This window comes from Sprattus sprattus (genome assembly GCF_963457725.1).
Source record: "Sprattus sprattus genome assembly, chromosome: 1".
In the NCBI taxonomy this organism is placed as follows: Eukaryota; Metazoa; Chordata; class Actinopteri; order Clupeiformes; family Clupeidae; genus Sprattus; species Sprattus sprattus.
In genome coordinates, this window is record NC_137920.1 from 73,917,106 (window position 1) to 73,939,841 (window position 22,736).

The window sequence follows — 22,736 nt, forward strand, 5'->3', positions numbered from 1 at the left end:
TTCTTTTTAGCAAATCAACCGACGTAGCAAAACAAAGCCAAACATTGTCTCTACTGTTGTTGTAATTACAGAGGCAGGAGTAATCTGATCATGTGTGTTTCTGTCTGCTTCTTACCCTCTACGTGGAGCACCGCACTGGCTGTGGACACCCCCATCTCATTGACAGCGGTGCAGGTGTATTTCCCACCGTCTTGCTCGGTCACGTAGTGAATCTGAAGGCTCTGGTCTGGATTAACCAGATATCTGTCAATCAAACATAACGTCAGTCACTGCCGTAGAGTGCTGCAGTGTGCTTTAGTATTGGATAATGTATTATTTATTATAATTAATAATAACATAAATTACATAATTTGTTAATAGGGGTGTACTAGGATGCTCAGATGTATCCCGAATGAATGTCAGTTAATTTAGACTGAGGGTTAGAATGAGGAATATTTCTGAGGAAGTGGCCACAAACGAGAGAAACTACACTTTTATGAGTACTTTCGACAAACCAACCCACTAACTATGGGGGCGACAGTGGTACAGAAGGTAGAGAAGTCGTTTAGTAATCAGAGGGTTGGAGTTGTTCCATTCCCTGTCGAAGCGTCTTTGAGCAAGACACTGAACCCCTAAGCGCTCCTGATGTGCAGTGTGCCATTAGTGTAAATGTAAAAAAAAAAAAAAAAAAAAAAAATGTGTATTGGGATAAAAGCATCTGCTAAATGGCCAAATGTAAATGACTAAGAATGTTCTGGAGGGTCTACAAATACCAAATACACAAAGAATATATACGTTACATACCAACTACACAAACACATACACAAACAATCCTGAGAACGCCATTTGCCATATAATGTGCTACATTCAATCTAAATGACAAAATAAAAGCTCTCTATGGCCTGCATGCCTCAGTGAGTAGTGAGTAGTGAGTGTGGTGCATCTCTCTATATAGTGAGTAGTGAGTGTGGTACATCTCTCTATAGTGAGTAGTGAGTAGTGAGCAGTGTGGTGCATCTCTCTATAGTGAGTAGTGAGCAGTGTGGTGCATCTCTCTATATAGTGAGTAGTGAGTGTGGTGCATCTCTCTATAGTGAGTAGTGAGTAGTGAGCAGTGTGGTGCATCTCTCTATAGTGAGTAGAGAGCAGTGTGGTGCATCTCTCTATAGTGAGTGTGGTACATCTCTATATATAGTGAGTAGTGAGCAGTGAGTGTGGTGCATCTCTCTATAGTGAGTAGTGAGTAGTGAGTGTGGTACATCTCTCTATAGTGAGTAGTGAGCAGTGAGTGTGGTGCATCTCTCTATAGTGAGTAGTGAGTGTGGTGCATCTCTCTATAGTGAGTAGTGAGTAGTGAGTGTGGTGCATCTCTCTATAGTGAGTGTGGTGCATCTCTCTATAGTGAGTAGTGAGTAGTGAGTGTGGTGCATCTCTCTATAGTGAGTGTGGTGCATCTCTCTATAGTGAGTAGTGAGTAGTGAGTGTGGTGCATCTCTCTATAGTGAGTAGTGAGTGTGGTGCATCTCTCTATAGTGAGTGTGGTACATCTCTCTATAGTGAGTAGTGAGCAGTGAGTGTGGTGCATCTCTCTATAGTGAGTAGTGAGTGTGGTGCATCTCTCTATATAGTGAGTAGTGAGTAGTGAGTGTGGTGCATCTCTCTATAGTGAGTAGTGAGCAGTGAGTGTGGTACATCTCTCTATAGTGAGTAGTGAGCAGTGAGTGTGGTGCATCTCTCTATAGTGAGTAGTGAGTGTGGTGCATCTCTCTATATAGTGAGTAGTGAGTAGTGAGTGTGGTGCATCTCTCTATAGTGAGTAGTGAGCAGTGAGTGTGGTACATCTCTCTATAGTGAGTAGTGAGCAGTGAGTGTGGTGCATCTCTCTATAGTGAGTAGTGAGTGTGGTGCATCTCTCTATAGTGAGTAGTGAGTAGTGAGTGTGGTGCATCTCTCTATAGTGAGTGTGGTGCATCTCTCTATAGTGAGTAGTGAGTAGTGAGTGTGGTGCATCTCTCTATAGTGAGTAGTGAGCAGTGAGTGTGGTGCATCTCTCTATAGTGAGCAGTGAGCAGTGAGTGTGGTGCATCTCTCTATAGTGAGCAGTGAGCAGTGAGTGTGGTGCATCTCTCTATATAGTGAGTAGTGAGCAGTGAGTGTGGTGCATCTCTCTCTATAGTGAGTGTGGTGCATCTCTCTATAGTGAGTGTGGTGCATCTCTCTATAGTGAGCGTGGTGCATCTCTCTATATAGTGAGTAGTGAGTAGTGAGTGTGGTGCATCTCTCTATAGTGAGCGTGGTGCATCTCTCTATAGTGAGCGTGGTGCATCTCTCTATATAGTGAGTAGTGAGTAGTGAGTGTGGTGCATCTCTCTATAGTGAGCGTGGTGCATCTCTCTATAGTGAGTGTGGTGCATCTCTCTATAGTGAGCGTGGTGCATCTCTCTATATAGTAAGTAGTGAGTAGTGAGTGTGGTGCATCTCTCTATAGTGAGCGTGGTGCATCTCTCTATAGTGAGCGTGGTGCATCTCTCTATATAGTGAGTAGTGAGTAGTGAGTGTGGTGCATCTCTCTATAGTGAGTGTGGTGCATCTCTCTATAGTGAGCGTGGTGCATCTCTCTATATAGTGAGTAGTGAGTAGTGAGTGTGGTGCATCTCTCTATAGTGAGTTTGGTGCATCTCTCTATAGTGAGTAGTGAGTAGTGAGTGTGGTGCATCTCTCTATAGTGAGTGTGGTGCATCTCTCTATAGTGAGTAGTGAGTAGTGAGTGTGGTGCATCTCTCTATAGTGAGTGTGGTGCATCTCTCTATAGTGAGTAGTGAGTAGTGAGTGTGGTGCATCTCTCTATAGTGAGTAGTGAGCAGTGAGTGTGGTACATCTCTCTATAGTGAGTGTGGTGCATCTCTCTATATAGTGAGTAGTGAGCAGTGAGTGTGGTGCATCTCTCTCTATAGTGAGTAGGGAGCAGTGAGTGTGGTGCATCTCTCTCTAGCGAGCAGTGAGTAGTGTGTGTGGTGCATCTCTCTATAGTGAGTAGTGAGCAGTGATTGTGGTACATCTCTCTATAGTGAGCAGTGAGCAGTCAGTGTGGTGCATCTCTCTGTAGTGAGCAGTGAGTGTGGTGCATCTCTCTCTATAGTGAGCAGTGAGTAGTGAGTGTGGTGCATCTCTCTATAGTGAGTAGTGATTGTGGTACATCTCTCTATAGTGAGCAGTGAGCAGTGAGTGTGGTGCATCTCTCTGTAGTGAGCAGTGTGGTGCATCTCTCTATAGTGAGCAGTGAGTGTGGTACATCTCTCTATAGTGAGTAGTGAGTAGTGAGTGTGGTGCATCTCTCTATAGTGAACAGTGAGTGTGGTGCATCTCTCTATAGTGAGTAGTGAGTAGTGAGTGTGGTGCATCTCTCTATAGTGAGCAGTGAGCAGTGAGTGTGGTGCATCTCTCTATATAGTGAGCAGTGAGTAGTGAGTGTGGTACATCTCTCTATAGTGAGTAGTGAGCAGTGAGTGTGGAACATCTCTCTATAGTGAGTAGTGAGTGTGGTGCATCTCGCTATAGTGAGTGTGGTGCATCTCTCTATATAGTGAGTAGTGAGCAGTGAGTGTGGTGCATCTCTCTATAGTGAGTAGTGAGCAGTGAGTGTGGTGCATCTCTCTATAGTGAGTAGTGAGTAGTGAGTGTGGTGCATCCCTCTATATAGTGAGTAGTGAGTGTGGTGCATCTCTCTATAGTGAGTGTGGTGCATCTCTCTTTAGTGAGCAGTGAGCAGTGAGTGTGGTGCATCTCTCTATAGTGAGTGTGGTGCATCTCTCTATAGTGAGTAGTGAGTGTGGTGCATCTCTCTATAGTGAGTGTGGTGTATCTCTCTATAGTGAGCAGTGAGTAGTGAGTGTGGTGCATCTCTCTATAGTGAGTGTGGTGCATCTCTCTATAGTGAGTAGTGAGTGTGGTGCATCTCTCTATAGTGAGTGTGGTGCATCTCTCTATAGTGAGTAGTGAGTAGTGAGTGTGGTGCATCTCTCTATAGTGAGTAGTGAGCAGTGAGTGTGGTACATCTCTCTATAGTGAGCAGTGAGCAGTGAGTGTGGTGCATCTCTCTATAGTGAGTAGTGAGTAGTGAGTGTGGTGCATCTCTCTATAGTGAGTAGTGAGCAGTGAGTGTGGTACATCTCTCTATAGTGAGCAGTGAGTAGTAATTGTGGTGCATCTCTCTATAGTGAGCAGTGAGTGTGGTGCATCTCTCTATAGTGAGTAGTGAGCAGTGAGTGTGGTACATCTCTCTATAGTGAGCAGTGAGTGTGGTGCATCTCTCTATAGTGAGTAGTGAGTAGTGATTGTGGTGCATCTCGCTATAGTGAGTGTGATGCATCTCTCTATAGTGAGTAGTGAGTAGTGAGTGTGGTGCATCTCTCTATAGTGAGTGTGGTGCATCTCTCTATAGTGAGCAGTGAGTAGTGAGTGTGGTGCATCTCTCTATAGTGAGCAGTGAGTGTGGTGCATCTCTCTATAGTGAGTAGTGAGCAGTGAGTATGGTGCATCTCTCTATAGTGAGTAGTGAGCAGTGAGTGTGGTGCATCTCTCTATAGTGAGTAGTGAGCAGTGAGTGTGGTGCATCTCTCTATAGTGAGTAGTGAGTAGTGATTGTGGTGCATCTCGCTATAGTGAGTGTGATGCATCTCTCTATAGTGAGTAGTGAGTAGTGATTGTGGTGCATCTCTCTATAGTGAGTAGTGAGCAGTGAGTGTGGTGCATCTCTCTATAGTGAGTAGTGAGTAGTGATTGTGGTGCATCTCGCTATAGTGAGTGTGATGCATCTCTCTATAGTGAGTAGTGAGTAGTGATTGTGGTGCATCTCTCTATAGTGAGTAGTGAGCAGTGAGTGTGGTGCATCTCTCTATAGTGAGTAGTGAGTAGTGATTGTGGTACATCTCTCTATAGTGAGCAGTGAGCAGTGAGTGCGGTGCATCTCTCTATAGTGAGCAGTGAGCAGTGAGTGCGGTGCATCTCTCTATAGTGAGCAGTGAGTAGTGATCGTGGTGCATCTCTCTATAGTGAGTGTGGTGCATCTCTCTATAGTGAGTAGTGAGCAGTGAGTGTGGTACATCTCTCTATAGTGAGCAGTGAGCAGTGATCGTGGTGCATCTCTCTATAGTGAGTGTGGTGCATCTCTCTATATAGTGAGCAGTGAGCAGTGAGTGTGGTACATCTCGCTATATAGTGAGTAGTGAGCAGTGAGTGTGGTGCATCTCTCTATAGTGAGCAGCGAGTGTGGTGCATCTCTCTATAGTGAGTAGTGAGCAGTGAGTGTGGTGCATCTCTCTATAGTGAGTAGTGAGTAGTGAGTGTGGTGCATCTCTCTATAGTGAGTAGTGAGCAGTGAGTGTGGTGCATCTCTCTATAGTGAGTAGTGAGCAGTGAGTGTGGTGCATCTCTCTATAGTGAGTAGTGAGCAGTGAGTGTGGTGCATCTCTCTATAGTGAGTGTGGTGCATCTCTCTATAGTGAGTAGTGAGTAGTGAGTGTGGTGCATCTCTCTATAGTGAGTAGTGAGCAGTGAGTGTGGTACATCTCTCTATAGTGAGCAGTGAGCAGTGAGTGTGGTGCATCTCTCTATAGTGAGTAGTGAGTAGTGAGTGTGGTACATCTCTCTATAGTGAGCAGTGAGCAGTGAGTGTGGTGCATCTCTCTATAGTGAGTAGTGATTGTGGTGCATCTCTCTATAGTGAGTGTGGTGCATCTCTCTATAGTGAGTAGTGAGTAGTGAGTGTGGTGCATCTCTCTATAGTGAGTAGTGAGCAGTGAGTGTGGTGCATCTCGCTATAGTGAGTAGTGAGCAGTGAGTGTGGTGCATCTCTCTCTATAGTGAGCAGTGAGTGTGGTACATCTCTCTCTATAGTGAGCAGTGAGTGTGGTACATCTCTCTATATAGTGAGCAGTGAGTGTGGTGCATCTCTCTATAGTGAGCAGTGAGTAGTGAGTGTGGTGCATCTCTCTATAGTGAGCAGTGAGCATTGAGTATGGTACATCTCTCTATATAGTGAGCAGTGAGCAGTGAGTGCGGTGCATCTCTCTATAGTGAGCAGTGAGTAGTGAGTGTGGTGCATCTCTCTATAGTGAGCAGTGAGCATTGAGTATGGTACATCTCTCTATATAGTGAGCAGTGAGCAGTGAGTGCGGTGCATCTCTCTATAGTGAGCAGTGAGTAGTGATTGTGGTGCATCTCTCTATAGTGAGTAGTGAGTAGTGAGTGTGGTGCATCTCTCTATAGTGAGTAGTGAGCAGTGAGTGTGGTGCATCTCTCTATAGTGAGTAGTGAGCAGTGAGTGTGGTGCATCTCTCTATAGTGAGCAGTGAGTGTGGTACATCTCTCTATAGTGAGCAGTGAGTAGTGAGTGTGGTGCATCTCTCTATAGTGAGCAGTGAGTGTGGTGCATCTCTCTATAGTGAGTAGTTAGCAGTGAGTGTGGTACATCTCTCTATATAGTGAGTAGTGAGTGTGGTGCATCTCTCTATAGTGAGCAGTGAGTAGTGAGTGTGGTGCATCTCTCTATAGTGAGTGTGGTACATCTCTCTATATAGTGAGCATTGAGTATGGTACATCTCTCTATATAGTGAGCAGTGAGCAGTGAGTGCGGTGCATCTCTCTATAGTGAGCAGTGAGTAGTGAGTGTGGTGCATCTCTCTATAGTGAGTAGTGAGTAGTGATTGTGGTGCATCTCTCTATAGTGAGCAGTGAGTAGTGAGTGTGGTGCCTCTCTCTATAGTGAGCAGTGAGTAGTGATTGTGGTGCATCTCTCTATAGTGAGCAGTGAGTAGTGAGTGTGGTGCATCTCTCTATAGTGAGCAGTGAGCATTGAGTATGGTACATCTCTCTCTATAGTGAGTAGTGAGCAGTGAGTGTGGTACATCTCTCTATATAGTGAGCAGTGAGCAGTGAGTGTGGTACATCTCTCTATAGTGAGCAGTGAGCAGTGATCGTGGTGCATCTCTCTATAGTGAGTGTGGTGCATCTCTCTATATAGTGAGCAGTGAGCAGTGATCGTGGTGCATCTCTCTATAGTGAGTGTGGTACATCTCTCTATATAGTGAGCAGTGAGCAGTGAGTGTGGTACATCTCGCTATATAGTGAGTAGTGAGCAGTGAGTGTGGTACATCTCGCTATAGTGAGTGTGGTGCATCTCTCTATATAGTGAGCAGTGAGCAGTGAGTGTGGTACATCTCGCTATATAGTGAGTAGTGAGCAGTGAGTGTGGTACATCTCGCTATAGTGAGTGTGGTGCATCTCTCTCTATAGTGAGCAGTGAGTGTGGTACATCTCTCTCTATAGTGAGCAGTGAGTGTGGTACATCTCTCTCTATAGTGAGCAGTGAGTGTGGTACATCTCTCTCTATAGTGAGCAGTGAGTGTGGTACATCTCTCTCTATAGTGAGCAGTGAGTGTGGTGCATCTCTCTCTATAGTGAGCAGTGAGTGTGGTACATCTCTCTATATAGTGAGTAGTGAGTGTGGTGCATCTCTCTATAGTGAGCAGTGAGTAGTGAGTGTGGTGCATCTCTCTATAGTGAGCAGTGAGTGTGGTGCATCTCTCTATATAGTGAGTAGTGAGTGTGGTGCATCTCTCTATAGTGAGCAGTGAGTAGTGAGTGTGGTGCATCTCTCTATAGTGAGTAGTGATTGTGGTACATCTCTCTATAGTGAGCAGTGAGTAGTGATTGTGGTGCATCTCTCTATAGTGAGTAGTGAGTAGTGATTGTGGTGCATCTCTCTATAGTGAGCAGTGTGGTACATCTCTCTATAGTGAGTAGTGAGTAGTGATTGTGGTGCATCTCTCTATAGTGAGTAGTGAGCAGTGAGTGTGGTGCATCTCTCTATAGTGAGTAGTGAGTAGTGATTGTGGTGCATCTCTCTATAGTGAGCAGTGTGGTACATCTCTCTATAGTGAGTAGTGATTGTGGTACATCTCTCTATAGTGAGCAGTGAGTAGTGATTGTGGTGCATCTCTCTATAGTGAGTAGTGATTGTGGTGCATCTCTCTATAGTGAGCAGTGTGGTACATCTCTCTATAGTGAGTAGTGAGTAGTGATTGTGGTGCATCTCTCTATAGTGAGTAGTGAGCAGTGAGTGTGGTGCATCTCTCTATAGTGAGTAGTGAGTAGTGATTGTGGTGCATCTCTCTATAGTGAGCAGTGAGGTGCGGATCCCCGGTGCGGATCTCTGACCTGCCGTTTGGCAGAGGGCCCGGCTCCCTGCTCCACTCCACCGCAGGCATGGGGTCGCCGTCTGCCTCACAGAAGAAGTGCGCCGCCTCCCCAACCCTCACCGTGACATCCTGGGGTTTGAGCACCAGCAACGGCTTCACTGAGAGAGAGAGAACAGAAAGAGAAAGAGAGGGAGAGAGAGAGAGAAAGTGAGGGAGAGAGAGAGAGAGAACAGAGAGAACAGAAAGAGAGACAGAGAGAGAGAGAGTGAGAATTATTTCATTTAGGTAAACATAATATCCTAAACATGTAACCTGTTAAGCTATAATGATAAACAAATATGAATCTCTGCATTCATCTGAGTTGCATCCCCCCCCCCATCATTTGCAATCAAATCAAGGCTACAGGACAGGACTTGTTACTATCTCATGCATAGTGCACGACTCCAAAACAAATCTTTATTATCCAAAGAGGTTAGTTCAGTTGGTGGGTGGATGAGTGACTAGCAGGACACCCTTCTTACCCAACACTGCCAGTCTGGCCGCCTGGCTCTCTCTCACTCCAACCGTGTTTGATGCCACACAGATATAGACCCCGGAGTCACTCTTCTGGGTAGGGGCAATGATTAATTTCCCATTGAGTACCTTAGCATTAATGGATAGAGAGAGGATGGTGAATACAGATCATAATTCAGAGAGCACCATCAATCATTAGGCCTGTAATTGAGTGTCTTCAGATGTCCATTATTTTATCATTTATAAGGGAAGAAGCTAATCATGGTTTCGCTTATCTCCTTCACGTATCTTCGCACACAGAATGAGCGTAGCTGTCGTTCTTATTGTTTATCTGTTAAACACTCAGTAAGCATTGATCATATTGTTTATATCATTCTCCAAACTGACAGTGGTTTTTTTTTTCAGCGTAATGAACAGAACGCGTTAATTGCAACGAAATACTGTATGCGCTACTTGGAAATCAAAAACAGATAGGACCACTTTAGCCGTGGCTCAAGCGATAGCCGAAGAGGACGGACATAGTATGCTGTGGTATACCAAAACTGCTGATATGATTTCTTACACAAAAGGATTAATTTCATAACAGTTTCATCTCTGTTGAATGATTCAAAAGTCAATTAGTCGGCACACTCTCTTTCTCTTTATAGTTCTGAAGCTTGACATTCTTATCCTTCAAGATCAGATGATCCATGTGTGAAGATGCTCTGATCTTATTTCCTATGAAGAGAAAGTACCCTCTTTACTAACTCACAGCTGTTTGCTTAAGGACATGATACTTAAAATACCCCTTCTAAAGATATTCAGATAAGATGTACAGTGGGTTCTCTCTGCTTCTCAGAATAAGAGGTTGTAAATGACTCCAGCACAGACAGGGCAAACCTCCATCAGTGTGACAGACTGTCAGATTCACAGATTTAAACTGTTTATTTATTTACTAGATGGTTTCATTTAGCGCAACGCAAGCATCATTTGACCTTTGCACTCCCTGCATGTCGGACCCTTTACCTTGTTGTACCAGCTGGACTCCAGGGATTTTTTTATATTTAAATTATTTTTTATACTTCCTCAGAGGAGTCTCGTTGGTCCAGTGATGTGAGAATGGAGTTTGGGGAGTAGAAAAAAATGTCCCTTACGGTGTAGTGGTCATCAGTGCTGTTGATGGGCATGCCGTTCTTCTTCCAGGTGACGTTGGGCTCGGGCTGCCCCAGCGGAGGACTGCAGTCCATGATGGCCACCTCGCCCACAGCCACCTCCACATTACTGGGCTGCACACGGAACTCATCTCGCAACGCTACAGGTGGGGGAGACATGACTGTGTGAGGGAGCTGTTGAGAGCTGTTGAGAGCTGTTAGAGAGACTGATCAACACTATAGGTGGAGGAACCATGAGTGTGTGAGAGAGCTGTTGAGACTGATCAACACTATAGGTGGAGGAAACATGGCTGTGTGAGAGAGCTGTTGAGACTGATCAACACTATAGGTGGAGGAACCATGAGTGTGTGAGAGAGCTGTTGAGAGCTGTTGTAGAGACTGATCAACTCAACAGGTGGGGGAGACATGAGTGTGTGAGGGAGCTGATGAGAGGCTGATCAACAGAACAGGTGGAGGAAATATGTCTGTGTGAGAGAGCTTTTGAGAACTGTTGTAGAGGCAGTGCACTTTTCAGAAATAATTTTATGCAGCTCTGAAAAGTGTTCTCAGGGTCTATACGTTTATAAGTTTAAGCGTTGTCTTACAGCAATACTGAAAAACAGCCTGCAGCGAGACAGCTGCAGTGTCTGTCGTCAAACTCCCACACCAACACAACTCACCTGCGACGTGCAGAGAGGCGTTTTGACTTGTGGCGTTGCCGGCACTGTTGCTTGCCACACACGCATACACGCCCTCGTGACTCTTCCTCCCTGGCACCACGCTGAGGAAGAAGATGCTCCCCCCGGGCAGCACTATGGGCCGGGAGTGGCCCTCCAGGCGGTCCGGGTCCAGGGGCTGCCCATTGCGGAGCCACTCGATGGTGGGTTCCGGGTTGCCCGAGGCCCGGCAGGAGAGGGTGGCGGGGTTGCCTACCTTCACTACCACATCAGACGGTTGGTGGACGATCTGAGGAGGGATTTCTTCAGCCTGGGCCTTGGAACCTTTTTTACGAGAGAACAGGAAATCAGAGAAATAACGTTCCTCTTGTAAAAATAAATACAGTCTGAATTTAGTCTGAATTCAGGTAAGTGGGTCAGCCAAAAATCAACACATGGAGTGTGACACTGTTAAGTAGAGGAATGCTATCCCGAGAGAAATCCAATGTACTAATCTGCTTCAGCTACATCCATTTTAGCAGAAAGTAACATTTGTTTACACAAATATGTTATAACTCTTAGCCCTCACACAGGTAATCCTCCTCAACGAATGAATCCCATTGCCAGTTGGATGTGCTCTCAACTCAAACACCAAGTTTAAAGGCCCAGACACACTGCCAATAATCATCACTATATGTAACGATAACTGTAAATACAACAGTCTCAAACTAAGCTCTAGCTCAATACAATGGCAACATCCACACAATCCGCATAACAACATGAAGAACGATATCCTTGGGCATCACTCTCATAGCGATTGTGTGAACGTTTAAAAATGACAGCTAATCAGAATCCATTGCATTTTAAAGGTCTCACATCAAGACGTGAATTATGTTTCTCTATAGTTGTCAGTGTGGGCCCTCATATCATTATAGTGACGGTTGGCCTTTATCGTTGTCACTTTATAGTAATCGTTGGCAGTGTAGACAGCCATTAAGTCAGCAGTGAGGGCATCAGGTCAAGAGTCAGGTCAAACAGAGACCCCAAGAACATAGTGAGGTGAATGGGACACCCCAACATCGACCCCACTCCCACCTTAAACCAAAACTGCCACTGTTTCACCAAATACATTTAGTTACATTTTATAAAAAATGTAATTCTTACACTGGAATTAATTGTATTGAGTTTATGTCCACCCTCTCAATGGGTAGAGGCCTGAGGCATTAATAATCTGTTAAGTGCTTTAAGTGCTCTTTGAGTAGAAAAGCACTATTTAAATGCAGTGCATTTACCATCGGAATAGGGTTTGCATTGCCCAACACATTTTATGAGTAAACATGTCGGTAAACATGTCGGTAAACATGTCGGTAAACACGTCAGTAAACATGTCGGTAAACATGTCGGTAAACATGTCAGTAAACATGTCTGTAAACATGTCGGTAAACATGTCGGTAAACATGTCGGTAAACATGTCGGTAAAAAGGTCGGTAAACATTTCAATAAACATGTTGGTAAACATGTCAGTAAACATGTCAGTAAACATGTCGGTAAACATGTCAATAAACATGTCGGTAAACATGTCAGTAAACATGTCAGTAAACAGGAGGTTTCACGGATGTTTTTTTCTGGAAATCAAAAGGTGACTCGAAATATCAGTTATGGGAAGATGAAAACCCCTCATTATAAACAAACACATGTAGTCCTTCTCCTTGACCTTCCATTTGTCTTTGTTTTATATGCTGGGCATGTAGGATGCCTGGGCCGTGGGCTGCTTCCTGCTTAGGGGCCGGAAATAGAGGGGGTCCACACAGATTGTTTCTTACTCCGTGCCAGGAACAAAAGCTCCTTCACACAAACACAACCTTCTACGCAGAGGATATCCTTCACCTGCGCACAGAGGCACACACTGACCCCTGGCTATTAACGGTCTGATGACAGCACCACAGGTTTACAATGGGAACGGGTGAAAAAGAAAAGAAAGAAAAAAAAGTTTCTTTCCATGGTGACTCACAATCTAGATAGCAATTAAAAAAGGATGCAGTTTACCCCACATAGTCTTGCAGTATGTCACACACTTTCTGGAGACTCTACAGTCTCACAATCTTCCCAGAGGTAGCATATTTAAAACAATATCATTCATTGGACCATTTCAACCACAGCCTAGAACAATGTGAGAAATCTCAGGCTTTTCCTCCCACATCAGATGTATCTCTGTCTAAACAACAGAGGGAAAGGAGGGCTTGAACAGTGCTGATTGGAATGCGATTAAGGCATTTTTGGCAAAGCATTTCTGTCTATAAAAAGTCTCTATTGTTTTTAGAAGGGGTTGTTTCCTGAAAAGGAGAGACTGCGTGTTTTAGAGTGCACCCAAAGAGTTTTCAGGCTGAGAATTTGTAATAACTTAATTTTGTTTTACGTTATTTAAGAGTGCACCATTCTAAAAACAAACAAAAAGGGCATCTTATGTCCCTGGGCTCACTAGCAAAAATAGGTCAAGTTCCATGAATATATCAAACCTTATGTATTTGATCATGTTAGTACACCAGATGCATTTTAAACGAATTTATTGAATAATCAAATTAAAACAAAAACGTATCTTGCTTTGGCTGTCATCCTAAAGGTTATTCCCAACAATTCTCCTTTATAACAAACCTAAACATCAGTTCAAAGGCCTATTCTAGTGGGCTCCAGTAAAGTTAGGTCATTTTATACAGTTTTTTAGACAACACATTAGTAGATAATTTAAATAAAGTCACTTCAACACACCGGCACTTCCTCACTCTCAGTAGTCACTGTGAAACTCTTGCAAAACAACCACAAACAAATCAGCCCTAGCTCTTACCTTGAAGCACACACGTAATTCCCGTATAGAAGAGGAGTTTAAAAACCAGCAGTGCGTTCATCATGGAACATTATTATTAATCTTTCGTGAATTGTTGGCGCACAAAGAGTTAATTTCCTGGTGTCTTGCGTCGTAATTTCTGTGGAATAGGCGTCGATATCCCAACTAAACTTCAGTTTAGGAATATGTGCCTTTTCAGTTGCACTTGGCGTGTAGTTTGCATGTAATACCCTGATTGTTCCACAAACTGTGGGCGACATGTGTCTGTGACTGTGAGTTCAAGAAAGCGCCATCCGGAATCGTGTCACTCACTATGGGCGGCTCAGTCTTCTCGCTTTAATAGGTGGTATCATTGCAGCAATCAGCTTATTATCTGCTAGACTTGAGTGAACAAAAACGGTGTAATGTTGTTTGAAATGTTTGTAGTAATGAAATCACCAAGTATTCTGAGTATTTTTTTTTATGCAATAGAAAGTTTCCTGCGTAGTCACATCCCTTGTTGCCCACAATTTGTAGAGTCCAGATAATACGTCCAAAAATAGCATAAGAACTAAAATGATTATTATAATGTTACGAATATTTGGTTCACAGTTTAGAACAGTCAAAGAATAAAAGGACAGGTTTTTTATTTATTTAAAAGAGTTAAATATTTAAATGAGTAGTTTACTTCTGTAGTTAATATGAAAGTGACAACATTTGGGTGTAGGCTGAACTGATATAAACGATTAAATGGTCTTCCGTTTGAACATCACATGCTCCTAAAGGCAGTATGTGCACAAAGACTGAATCCTTGATAGACGAATACTGATTCGAAGCTAATTCTTTTTGTAAGGACATAAAACACGGCAATTTAATGAGCTGTGCATTGTGTTGCTTAAAAGACTCGCCATTGTGATGGACTTTTATATTGATCTTTGGCAGATTGGCTTCAACACATCTTTAGGAAGATAACAATGGGTAGCTTTTAGAGAGAGTGAAGGATGGGGTCAGTGAAAGTATATGAAATACATATGAAAAAAAGAAAACACAGTTCTGTTCAAACTGCCTTTAACATGGTACTGGATGGAGGAACAATTAACACTTTCATATAAATAGGAAGAGTTAGTGTACAGGGAAGAACACTTTTATCCTTCATGTTTTTCAACTGATAGTGTATCAAAGAAGTAAAGTGGGGATAAGAGTTTACTGCACATGTAGCAGACTACATAATGATATATGCACAGAATATCCTTGGTTCTGTAGAAGCAAAAGATCATGGAGAGGTGTGGTATTTCCTTACTTATTAAGTCCATCCTCATTCAGCCTACTACCAGTATTGTAAACATATTTAAATAGCAAAACAAGATCGAAGGCCAAATCTATTAACATGAATGCAAGTTTCAGTTTTTGAAAAGCTTAGTGATTGCATAATCCTTTTATCCACTGAATTGAACCTTTGTCAGCACGGATTACAAGTCTCACATTATCACTCTGTTAGTGCATCCGTATATTTATTAGTCTATGTGTACTATGTGTGTACTTATACCAGTATGCAAGAAAAGTATATCCCTAAATAACTGCTTGTAATGCTGTAATGTAATCTTTATTATTAGGTATTTAAGAAATACACCAATAAAGGAAATCAATACAAAATATTTAATCCAAGCAGGATGCTAACAATATTCCCATCTAGTCTTCAATATTCCCATCTCTTCCCATACTATGAACCTAAGCAATGCAAAAGTAACCATCTGAGCTTGAAACCATCCTAGATTGCCATTCAAATCCTCTTGACCCCAACCAGGAATAGACTTAAAAGCAACTGAGACTTAAATTAGAATAATACTGTGCCACAATTATTAACAGATGTACAAACTACCACCACAGTAAGTAGAGACTGGTAAGTGGTCTTACCTCTCCTCCTGGTGCCCCTATGCCTGTGACGCAGGTTCTGGTGTCCCCCGTGATGGTGATGGATGTGCCCCTTGCCCTGCTTGGCTGCAGCCTTGACCTCCGAGGTGGCGTCTGGCGAACAGGTGCACTGGCACTGGCATTGGCGTGAGGCCTCCGCCCAGGTGAGTAGCCATGACGCCCATAGAAGCCATGTGCCAGTCCGCATCCTCGTGTGTGTGTGTGCGTTCGTGTGTGTGTGTGTGTGCTCTCCAGGGACACAGCTCTCTCCCCTAGAGCCTCCTCCAGAGCCCCATCCTTGCACTGCGGTGGGGTTTGGGGGCCACCATGTGATGGTGGTGGAGGTGTAGGAATGTGTGCTTGACAAAGTCGGGGACCTCCTGGTGCTGAGTTATGTAGAGATGGATATGAAGTTTGCCTTTTTTTTTTTGTCTTTTTGTAGTCTATGCTCCTTTACGGCATTGTGCTTCTATTCCCACCCTCTTTTTAGTTCTCTCTCTCGCTCTTCTGTCACACTGAAATATTCACTCACACACACACACACACACACAAAGACACTCACTCAACAAACACACACACGCACACACACACACACACACACACACACACTCACTGACACACACAACACACTCTCCTCTTTCTGCTGCCCCCCTTTCTTTTTGGATAAGAAGTTGGGGGGGAAACAATGGCCTCCAGGAACCATGCTGAGAGAGAAGCTCTGGGATGGGGACCTAGGGTCCCAGCGCCTTCAACAACATACATATCATTGGTTCTGCACACACACATGGGCCGAAAACAAGGGCAAGGATGTGTGTGTGTATGTGTGTGTGTGTATGTGTGTGTTTGGGGGGGGGGGGGAGGGGGGGGGGTTCTTTACTAAGGAGGATCAGTTCCATTAATCAAGTGTCTGCTAGGTGACCGATCAAGTCCCTGCACAATGACAGTCTCTCCCGCTTTAGGACATCAAACGGGCAGGAATGCACGGCACAACACCCACTGGCCCTTGGCCGCTGACGGGAGGAAAAACAGGCGCCCTCCCATTCCTGTGTTCCAGCGGCACGCCATTCACTCAGAGGCTTTAGAGAGGGTCTGTGTTCACACAAAGCTGACCTCTCTAAATGGCCTCCTCGGCGGTGCATATGTATGGGGGACCACTCCTCCTTCCCTGGATGGTCTTCATCTTGCCCTTTTAAATCATTCTATCTATTTATTCAACTTTATTCTACTTTTTGTGTTTATGAAATTGGCTGATATGATCAAAGTATTGCTATAATGAAACAGTGTTTACAAACCAGGTCTTGCATACATAACACCCCCTCCTCCCCTCTCACACTTTTTGGATACATTTAAATAATGATGAAAAAAAATCAAAATGAAAAAAAATCTAGGGAATGTGAAATGTATGTAAAAACTATTAGTATGACTGGCACTTCTGTTGTTACCCTTAGTGAAACGAATGCGAACACATCGCCTGTGGTGTTAACTTTCAGGATTCTCGCTCCACGCATCACTTCTCCGGGAGCGATAATATGGGCCTCCTTCGACCACCAAGTGAGAGGCATAAAAAAGGTCACATAAACATAAAGAGTCTCTTTTTTTTCTCTCTCTGCTCTAACAATTCAGAGGGCCCTCCTCATCCAGCGCCACAGCAAGGGCGGAAATTTGTTGCTGATTTTCCGCACAGTATGGGCTCATGTACCATCCTGACTCTGAACAGGGTCTGATAGTGAGTTGTCTTGTGTTACGCTCCTGGAGCTGCGTCTTCATCATAGAGTCATGAGCCACTTCACAAGCGGTCGAAGCTGAAGCCATACGTCATTTGAGGTCATCCACTGACTTTGTCTTCTCGCAATTGTTTTTCACTTTGTTTAAAAAACATAAATGAACTCCCAATGGAGGGTTCATTATTGCTGTTTGTATAAAACAGTGGAAATAGTTTCTGATTTTAGCTTTAGGTCTTTATTGCTAAATGCCTATCCAAAAACACTTTCAATAAAATACATATTTTGATCAATTTGATGTTTTCTCCCCGACCACCCAAAATGATTATAGGGGGCCACAGACAAATGGAAACAAAAGTCCCCTGTTGCTGGGAGGGCATTTCTGTGTCCCCTCGCCTGGGTATGGGGCAACGTTTGGACAGAAACCCTCACCGATCACCAAAGGACCCCGTCGAGAGGACGACAAACCACGCTTCACCCCCGCGATGGGGCGTCAGGTCACACCAGCGAGGGGGCTATTGGGGACTCCTCCGACCTGCAAATTGGGCTTTAATCTTTCTGCTGCGGGAGGACAAGCCCGACCGTACCCCTCCTGTGCAGAGGGTAGAGGCCGAGGACCCGGCTGGCCGTGATGGGTTCCCCCTGGGGTGGGCTGGCGAGGGAGCGAGTGTGTGTTCGAGTCGCTGACTGCACCCTCTCGCCTCTCACAAAGGGGGTAATGGAGCAGGACTGGTTCGCAGTGAGAAAATGCACACTTCCATCGCCCAAATACATCACAGCAGTTGCCTTGGTGACCGATTCCAGGCTTGACCTAAAAAACAAATTTCCCTGTTTTTTTTTTTTTTGCAAGGCCACTGTGTGGCTGGTAGTGGCTTGCTTATTGTTCCCCCTCTCGACAGATCCACTTCAGCTATTTGTCTCCTCAACAAGGGGAGACCCTTCAAGTGCCGCTCCAGTGTCAGAGCATAAAGCCTCTGCCTTTCAAAAAATAAACATCAGACAAAAAAAATCAATAAATATTGCTTTTGCTTTGTAAAATGGCATTCAACAACTGTGCTCATCTTTCCTCTCAGATGCACATCTCATTCTTTGCAACAGTGAGCAGAATGAGGGCTACACACATTGAGAGAGACAGATAAAAGATGGGTGCTTAAGTGCAGTTTAGGGCACACTGCTCAGGCCATGAGAAAAGAGGATGGAGAGGGGGGGAGGTTGCGAGAGCAGAAGTTCTGCTTCAGTGGGTCACAATGCACCATTGCGTTGTTGTGCCCCCCCCCCCCCCCCCCTGCCCTATCCCATCGCATCCCACCCCACCCCTCAAAATCAAGCACAGACACCCACATCCTGGGTTTGGCTCACACCTTTGTATCCTCCGATCTTGCACTCCCTCTCTCTCTCTCCCTCTTTCCCTTTCGTTCTCTCTGTCTCTCCTCCCCCCATCTCTTTGTATGTCCAGCTGGCTGGCCCACAAAGGCTCCTCCTGCTTGAGACTCCGAGGCAGACCCGTTCCCCAGACACTTTGTTCCACTGCTTTTCCCACTCCCCTGGGAGGGATTCTCAAGCAAGATGAAAATGCAGTGGGGTCAGGACAGAAAGAGAGGGGCGAGGAGATCTGACAGATACATACACCGATCATAACGAGGAACTTGATACAAGTAGGGAGAGACAGAGCAAGTTAAAGCAGTGATGAAAATCAATAGCAAAATGAAAGCAGTTGTGGTAGATAGATATTTAGATCAGCCAGAAACGTTGCGAAGCAACATTTAACTTGAAATGATTGCATTCTAGTAACTGTGAAAACTTTATAAGTTGACTGGTATGATGCAAGACCAACAAACACCATAATTGCTCCGATTGCAAGGTTGAATGAGCTACTTGGGCATAATACTACACAAGTCACTGCGTTCACAGGCGAAACTTATGACATTCCAAGAACACCTATATGCTAGCTATATAGCACAGGCCTTACGTCATTTATCTTGGGCTCCGCCCCACTTCTGAGCCCGTGTGAAATCCACGCTCGATCAGCCGGTAGAGTTCCCCTCTCCGCGCTCTGTATAGGGACGTGGGCCGGAACTAATAGGATTGGATCTGATTCATTAGGCTCTCTTTCATCAGCCTGGTTGGAATTTCACTGCACGTCCCACCAGGCTCCCTGCTTTTAAACAAGGGCCCCGCAAAGAACCGGGCCAGCGTCTGAGCTCATGTAACTGAGCCCAAAACAACAACGGGTCCACCGTTTCTCCCTCCACACACACCTGCCCCAAATGAGTTTGACGTCTCGAAAAACAGAGTAACAGCTATAAGGGCCCTCGTGCGGTGTTTCCAGAGCAGGTAGAGAGGCTTTAAGGGCCGGAGAAATGGCTTCTAAAGTGTTACACAGGGCCGGATATCCTCAACTGCTGCAAATCTGTGGCAGTGGGTGTTTTCTTATTCCTCTTCAACTAAAGTGTATTATCAGATAAGGGCAACTCGAGGGGATAAAACAACACTTATTCAGAGAGTAAAGGCGTCCAACATAAACATGCTCTGGGTGAGAGTGAGTGTTACCACTGAAGGGTTGCCAGCTTAGAAGATTTAAAAAGCAAATAAAAAATGGTTTGAATCTAGGCCAGTTTCAGTAGCAAAGTAGTCTTTGTTATGTAGAACATAAAAGACTCTAGAATCTAACGCAAAAGAAGAAGACCATCATTGTAAAATCTACATTTTTTGTTTGCGTTTCGTGCTTATCATATTCAGAAAGAATGCACTGGAGTATTTGGAAACATCATCTGTTCACTGTTCCTTCAAATAGTATCATTATATGAAATCCAGAATTATTTTCATTTGAATTATTTTCTTAACTCTCTTAACCTTTATTCTCCCTCTACTCTTCTAGCATTGTCAAAACAACCATCAACGATGAGCCGACGGATGCAAGAATGTTTATTACAAAAGCTCATACTTTCAATAACACATTTTTAAATATCTGACTAGCAGTAATAACATCTTTTTACATAAAACCCATTGACTTAAACAAGAAGAAGAGGAAAAAAAAAAAAGATGGTTGAGGTGGAGGACACTTGTTGAAGCGTCCAGTCTCCAACCGTGCACGTAATAAGAGAGGTCCAGTAACCCGTGCCGACCGTGCCAAGTTGGCATGATGCTTTCCTCTTTCTAGTGAGTTCTCAGGGGCTTGGCGTAGACTGGCTCCAGAAGATGGATGGGCAACAACATGAAGAGCGCTGCCAAGAACACCACGCCGACCAGGGACAACAGCACGTACCGCCCAATGAAGAAATTGTCCACAATCTGTAATGGAAGACAGACACGGATTCTGATTAAATTCACAACAAAACTACAGCAGTTTCTCTCCGTGTAGTGTAAATGGAACATTGTCTTTGATGTTAATGAAGTTTTCCCCTAGCTCATTTAAAAAAAAATCTGACCCATATTTCACTCCATTGTGCAGTTCCTATGTTTCTCCAGAGGATGTCAGCAGAGTGCCTTTTTTGGTACATGACAGGCACTACATAACATGATGATGTGGAAGATGCTTTGCCATTTAAAACAGTCTGGACTTGTTCCAGGCTGCAGAGTTCACAAAAGGGGACCATATGATACTGATGGACTGAGTGAGGGTTTGTGGCCGTGAAAGGAGAAACAGTCACTGGAAACCAAATGACACCTATTGAACAGAAGGTTATAAAGAGTGGATGATCAGTGATATAGGGGGTTTAAATACCCAGAAATGTAGCTTTGATTTTGCGGGAGTGGCACCACCCCACCCCACTCTCTCTCACTCATACACATTCTCTCCCTCTTACCGACACCCACACAAAATGACGGTGGAAAAGAATGCGAAGCACATCCCCTATCCCCTTTCCGACTGACTGTGGCCTTCGAGGGCCAGATCATACAAGAGGACAGGACAGTGCTGTGAACTGGAGATATGGCTGTGTGTGTGAATGAAGGGTGGGAGGACACTGTCTCCAGTGGATGCAGTGTTCCCTCGTTTAATGCATCTCACTTTCTAATTTGCCAATTAGGCGGGCAGCAAAGCGCAGAGCTGAGGCCATGTTTTATTAATGTGGCATTGAACGCTCTGCGCAGTGCCCCTGTTTGGAGCCTTCCCTAATTGGCACTGTGATATTACGCCTTTGTATAGAAGCGAGATGTTGGTGGTAGTCTACATGCCACACAGCTAGCTATCAGGGAATGAAATATCTGCCATAGCCTATCTGCAAGTCAAATTGCATGCAAGGAAACTGGTAGAGCCTGCCATTTACTTGCTGTTCAGATATTCAATAATGTATTAGCAGTTTAAATTGAATTACAACCAAAACAAATCTACAAGCCATGTGCATCCTGCCTTGTTATATCCTAAATGTTTATAACTTCATAACCTAATGCAGGTGCTGTGCATGGTTACGTGTCTATGTTACACATATCAGTTATGGTCCAATCTCTAGTTTGTTCTAACCAGGGAGCATCATTATGCCAGGTGTGATCTGGCCAGTCTGTGTTGCACACCGCACAGCATATAAACAGCTTTATAAAGCCAACACAGATTGGAGAGAAATTAATCATTACAATTTCACTACACACTATATTCCTTTTCGCCATATAAAATAGCCTTGTGTGTGGACAGAGGCACAGTCATGCTGTCTAAGCACAACTGTCTGAATGCAGCCATACAGATTTTTGAAGAAAAAAATCAAGCCAGTACAGCTCAAAAGGCGTTATACACAACTGGTGCCAATGACTCTTTCGGGCAACACCATTTTATTCAGGATATATTGTTTCTAGACGCTTTCCAAAATTGTTCAGAGCGGTTTTTATTCCACCTATCTTACCTCAACTTCCTTGACAGGAGAAGGAATCTCGGAGGCGCGAGGGAAGAACAGGAGAATCAAGGTTAAGATGAGAGCCAGAAGGAGAACAGGGACGATGCCTAATCTTAAAAGGTACATCAGAATAAAACGAGTTAGTCGCATTAGTGATCTCTACAATCGGTGTCCACGATAATGAATCATCAGCAGGCGTGTGCTGATCCTGACATTTGATACTGAAATATGGAATGTTTTGTTGTCGGGCAATCTTACTTCGTTGCGCCTGTTGTTCTTGATAGAAGTAGGCTCAATGCGCAAGCCACAATCCATACAAGAGTAATAAGGAAAACTCCTGTACCTACTCCCAAAAACATTCCAGTCATAATGACAGTGCCTTCGCTTCCGAGGTTAAGTTTCAATTATACTCTTTTGGGAAGATTTTTCACAGGTTATGGTAATCACATTACTGAACAATTTTAAGGAGCACGTTAAATGAGCTGAGAATAGAAAGTTTCATCAGTCTCACGATAAGGCTACAGTTATTAAGACAAGTTTGTGGACTTCAGTTCATGATTACTTACTTATTTAGCTAACAGCTTTGCAACCGACGAGTTACTATCGTACTCTCAACCTGATTTGGTGGAAAACCTCATCACTCAGCCAGCTAGCGTTAGGATAATGAACAATGGCAAGGACCACAACAAGTATAACGCTACCTTATCAAAATAACATGAACGATGTCAAGGAGCACACTAGTTGCAAAATAAGTTAGTTAGCTATGACAGCTAGCAAGTCCTGCTTATTGAGTAACAGTTAATGTAAGCTAGGCTAGGGAGCCCACTTAGCATTGGCTAAGTGCTAGCTAAGATATAAAGGTTTTGACTCACTGACGGTTTGCAAATAAGTTAACAGTTAGCCAGACAAGATAGCATCCCATACGCCTAGTAAATTACTTCTGCCTTGAATTTACCAACAAGTAACAACGGTTCAGGCAAT

At 44.1% G+C, this 22,736-nt stretch overlaps 2 protein-coding genes across 2 annotated transcripts in view; both read right to left on the reverse strand.

The window, feature by feature from the left end:
- Nucleotides 1-13,527, reverse strand: part of robo4 (roundabout, axon guidance receptor, homolog 4) — a 24,893-nt gene extending 11,366 nt beyond the window's left edge. The window contains exons 1-6 of the mRNA XM_080832742.1: nt 13,319-13,527; nt 10,501-10,821; nt 9,824-9,981; nt 8,699-8,819; nt 8,197-8,335; nt 116-243 (exon numbers count right to left, since the gene is read on the reverse strand). Of these exons, the coding sequence (XP_080688868.1) occupies nt 116-243; nt 8,197-8,335; nt 8,699-8,819; nt 9,824-9,981; nt 10,501-10,821; nt 13,319-13,382 (931 nt within the window). The 5' untranslated portion in view covers nt 13,383-13,527. The remainder of the gene's footprint in view (nt 1-115; nt 244-8,196; nt 8,336-8,698; nt 8,820-9,823; nt 9,982-10,500; nt 10,822-13,318) is intronic.
- A 6,413-nt stretch (nt 13,528-19,940) lies between these two features.
- tmem218 (transmembrane protein 218) lies at nt 19,941-22,730 on the reverse strand. Its single transcript, XM_080851070.1, has 3 exons — nt 22,014-22,730; nt 21,765-21,867; nt 19,941-20,220 (listed from the first exon to the last, which is right to left on the reverse strand). The coding sequence occupies exons 1-3, from the start codon at nt 22,121-22,123 to the stop codon at nt 20,086-20,088; spliced, it is 348 nt and encodes a 115-aa protein (XP_080707196.1). The 5' UTR covers nt 22,124-22,730; the 3' UTR covers nt 19,941-20,085.
- Between the last annotated feature and the right edge of the window lie 6 nt (nt 22,731-22,736).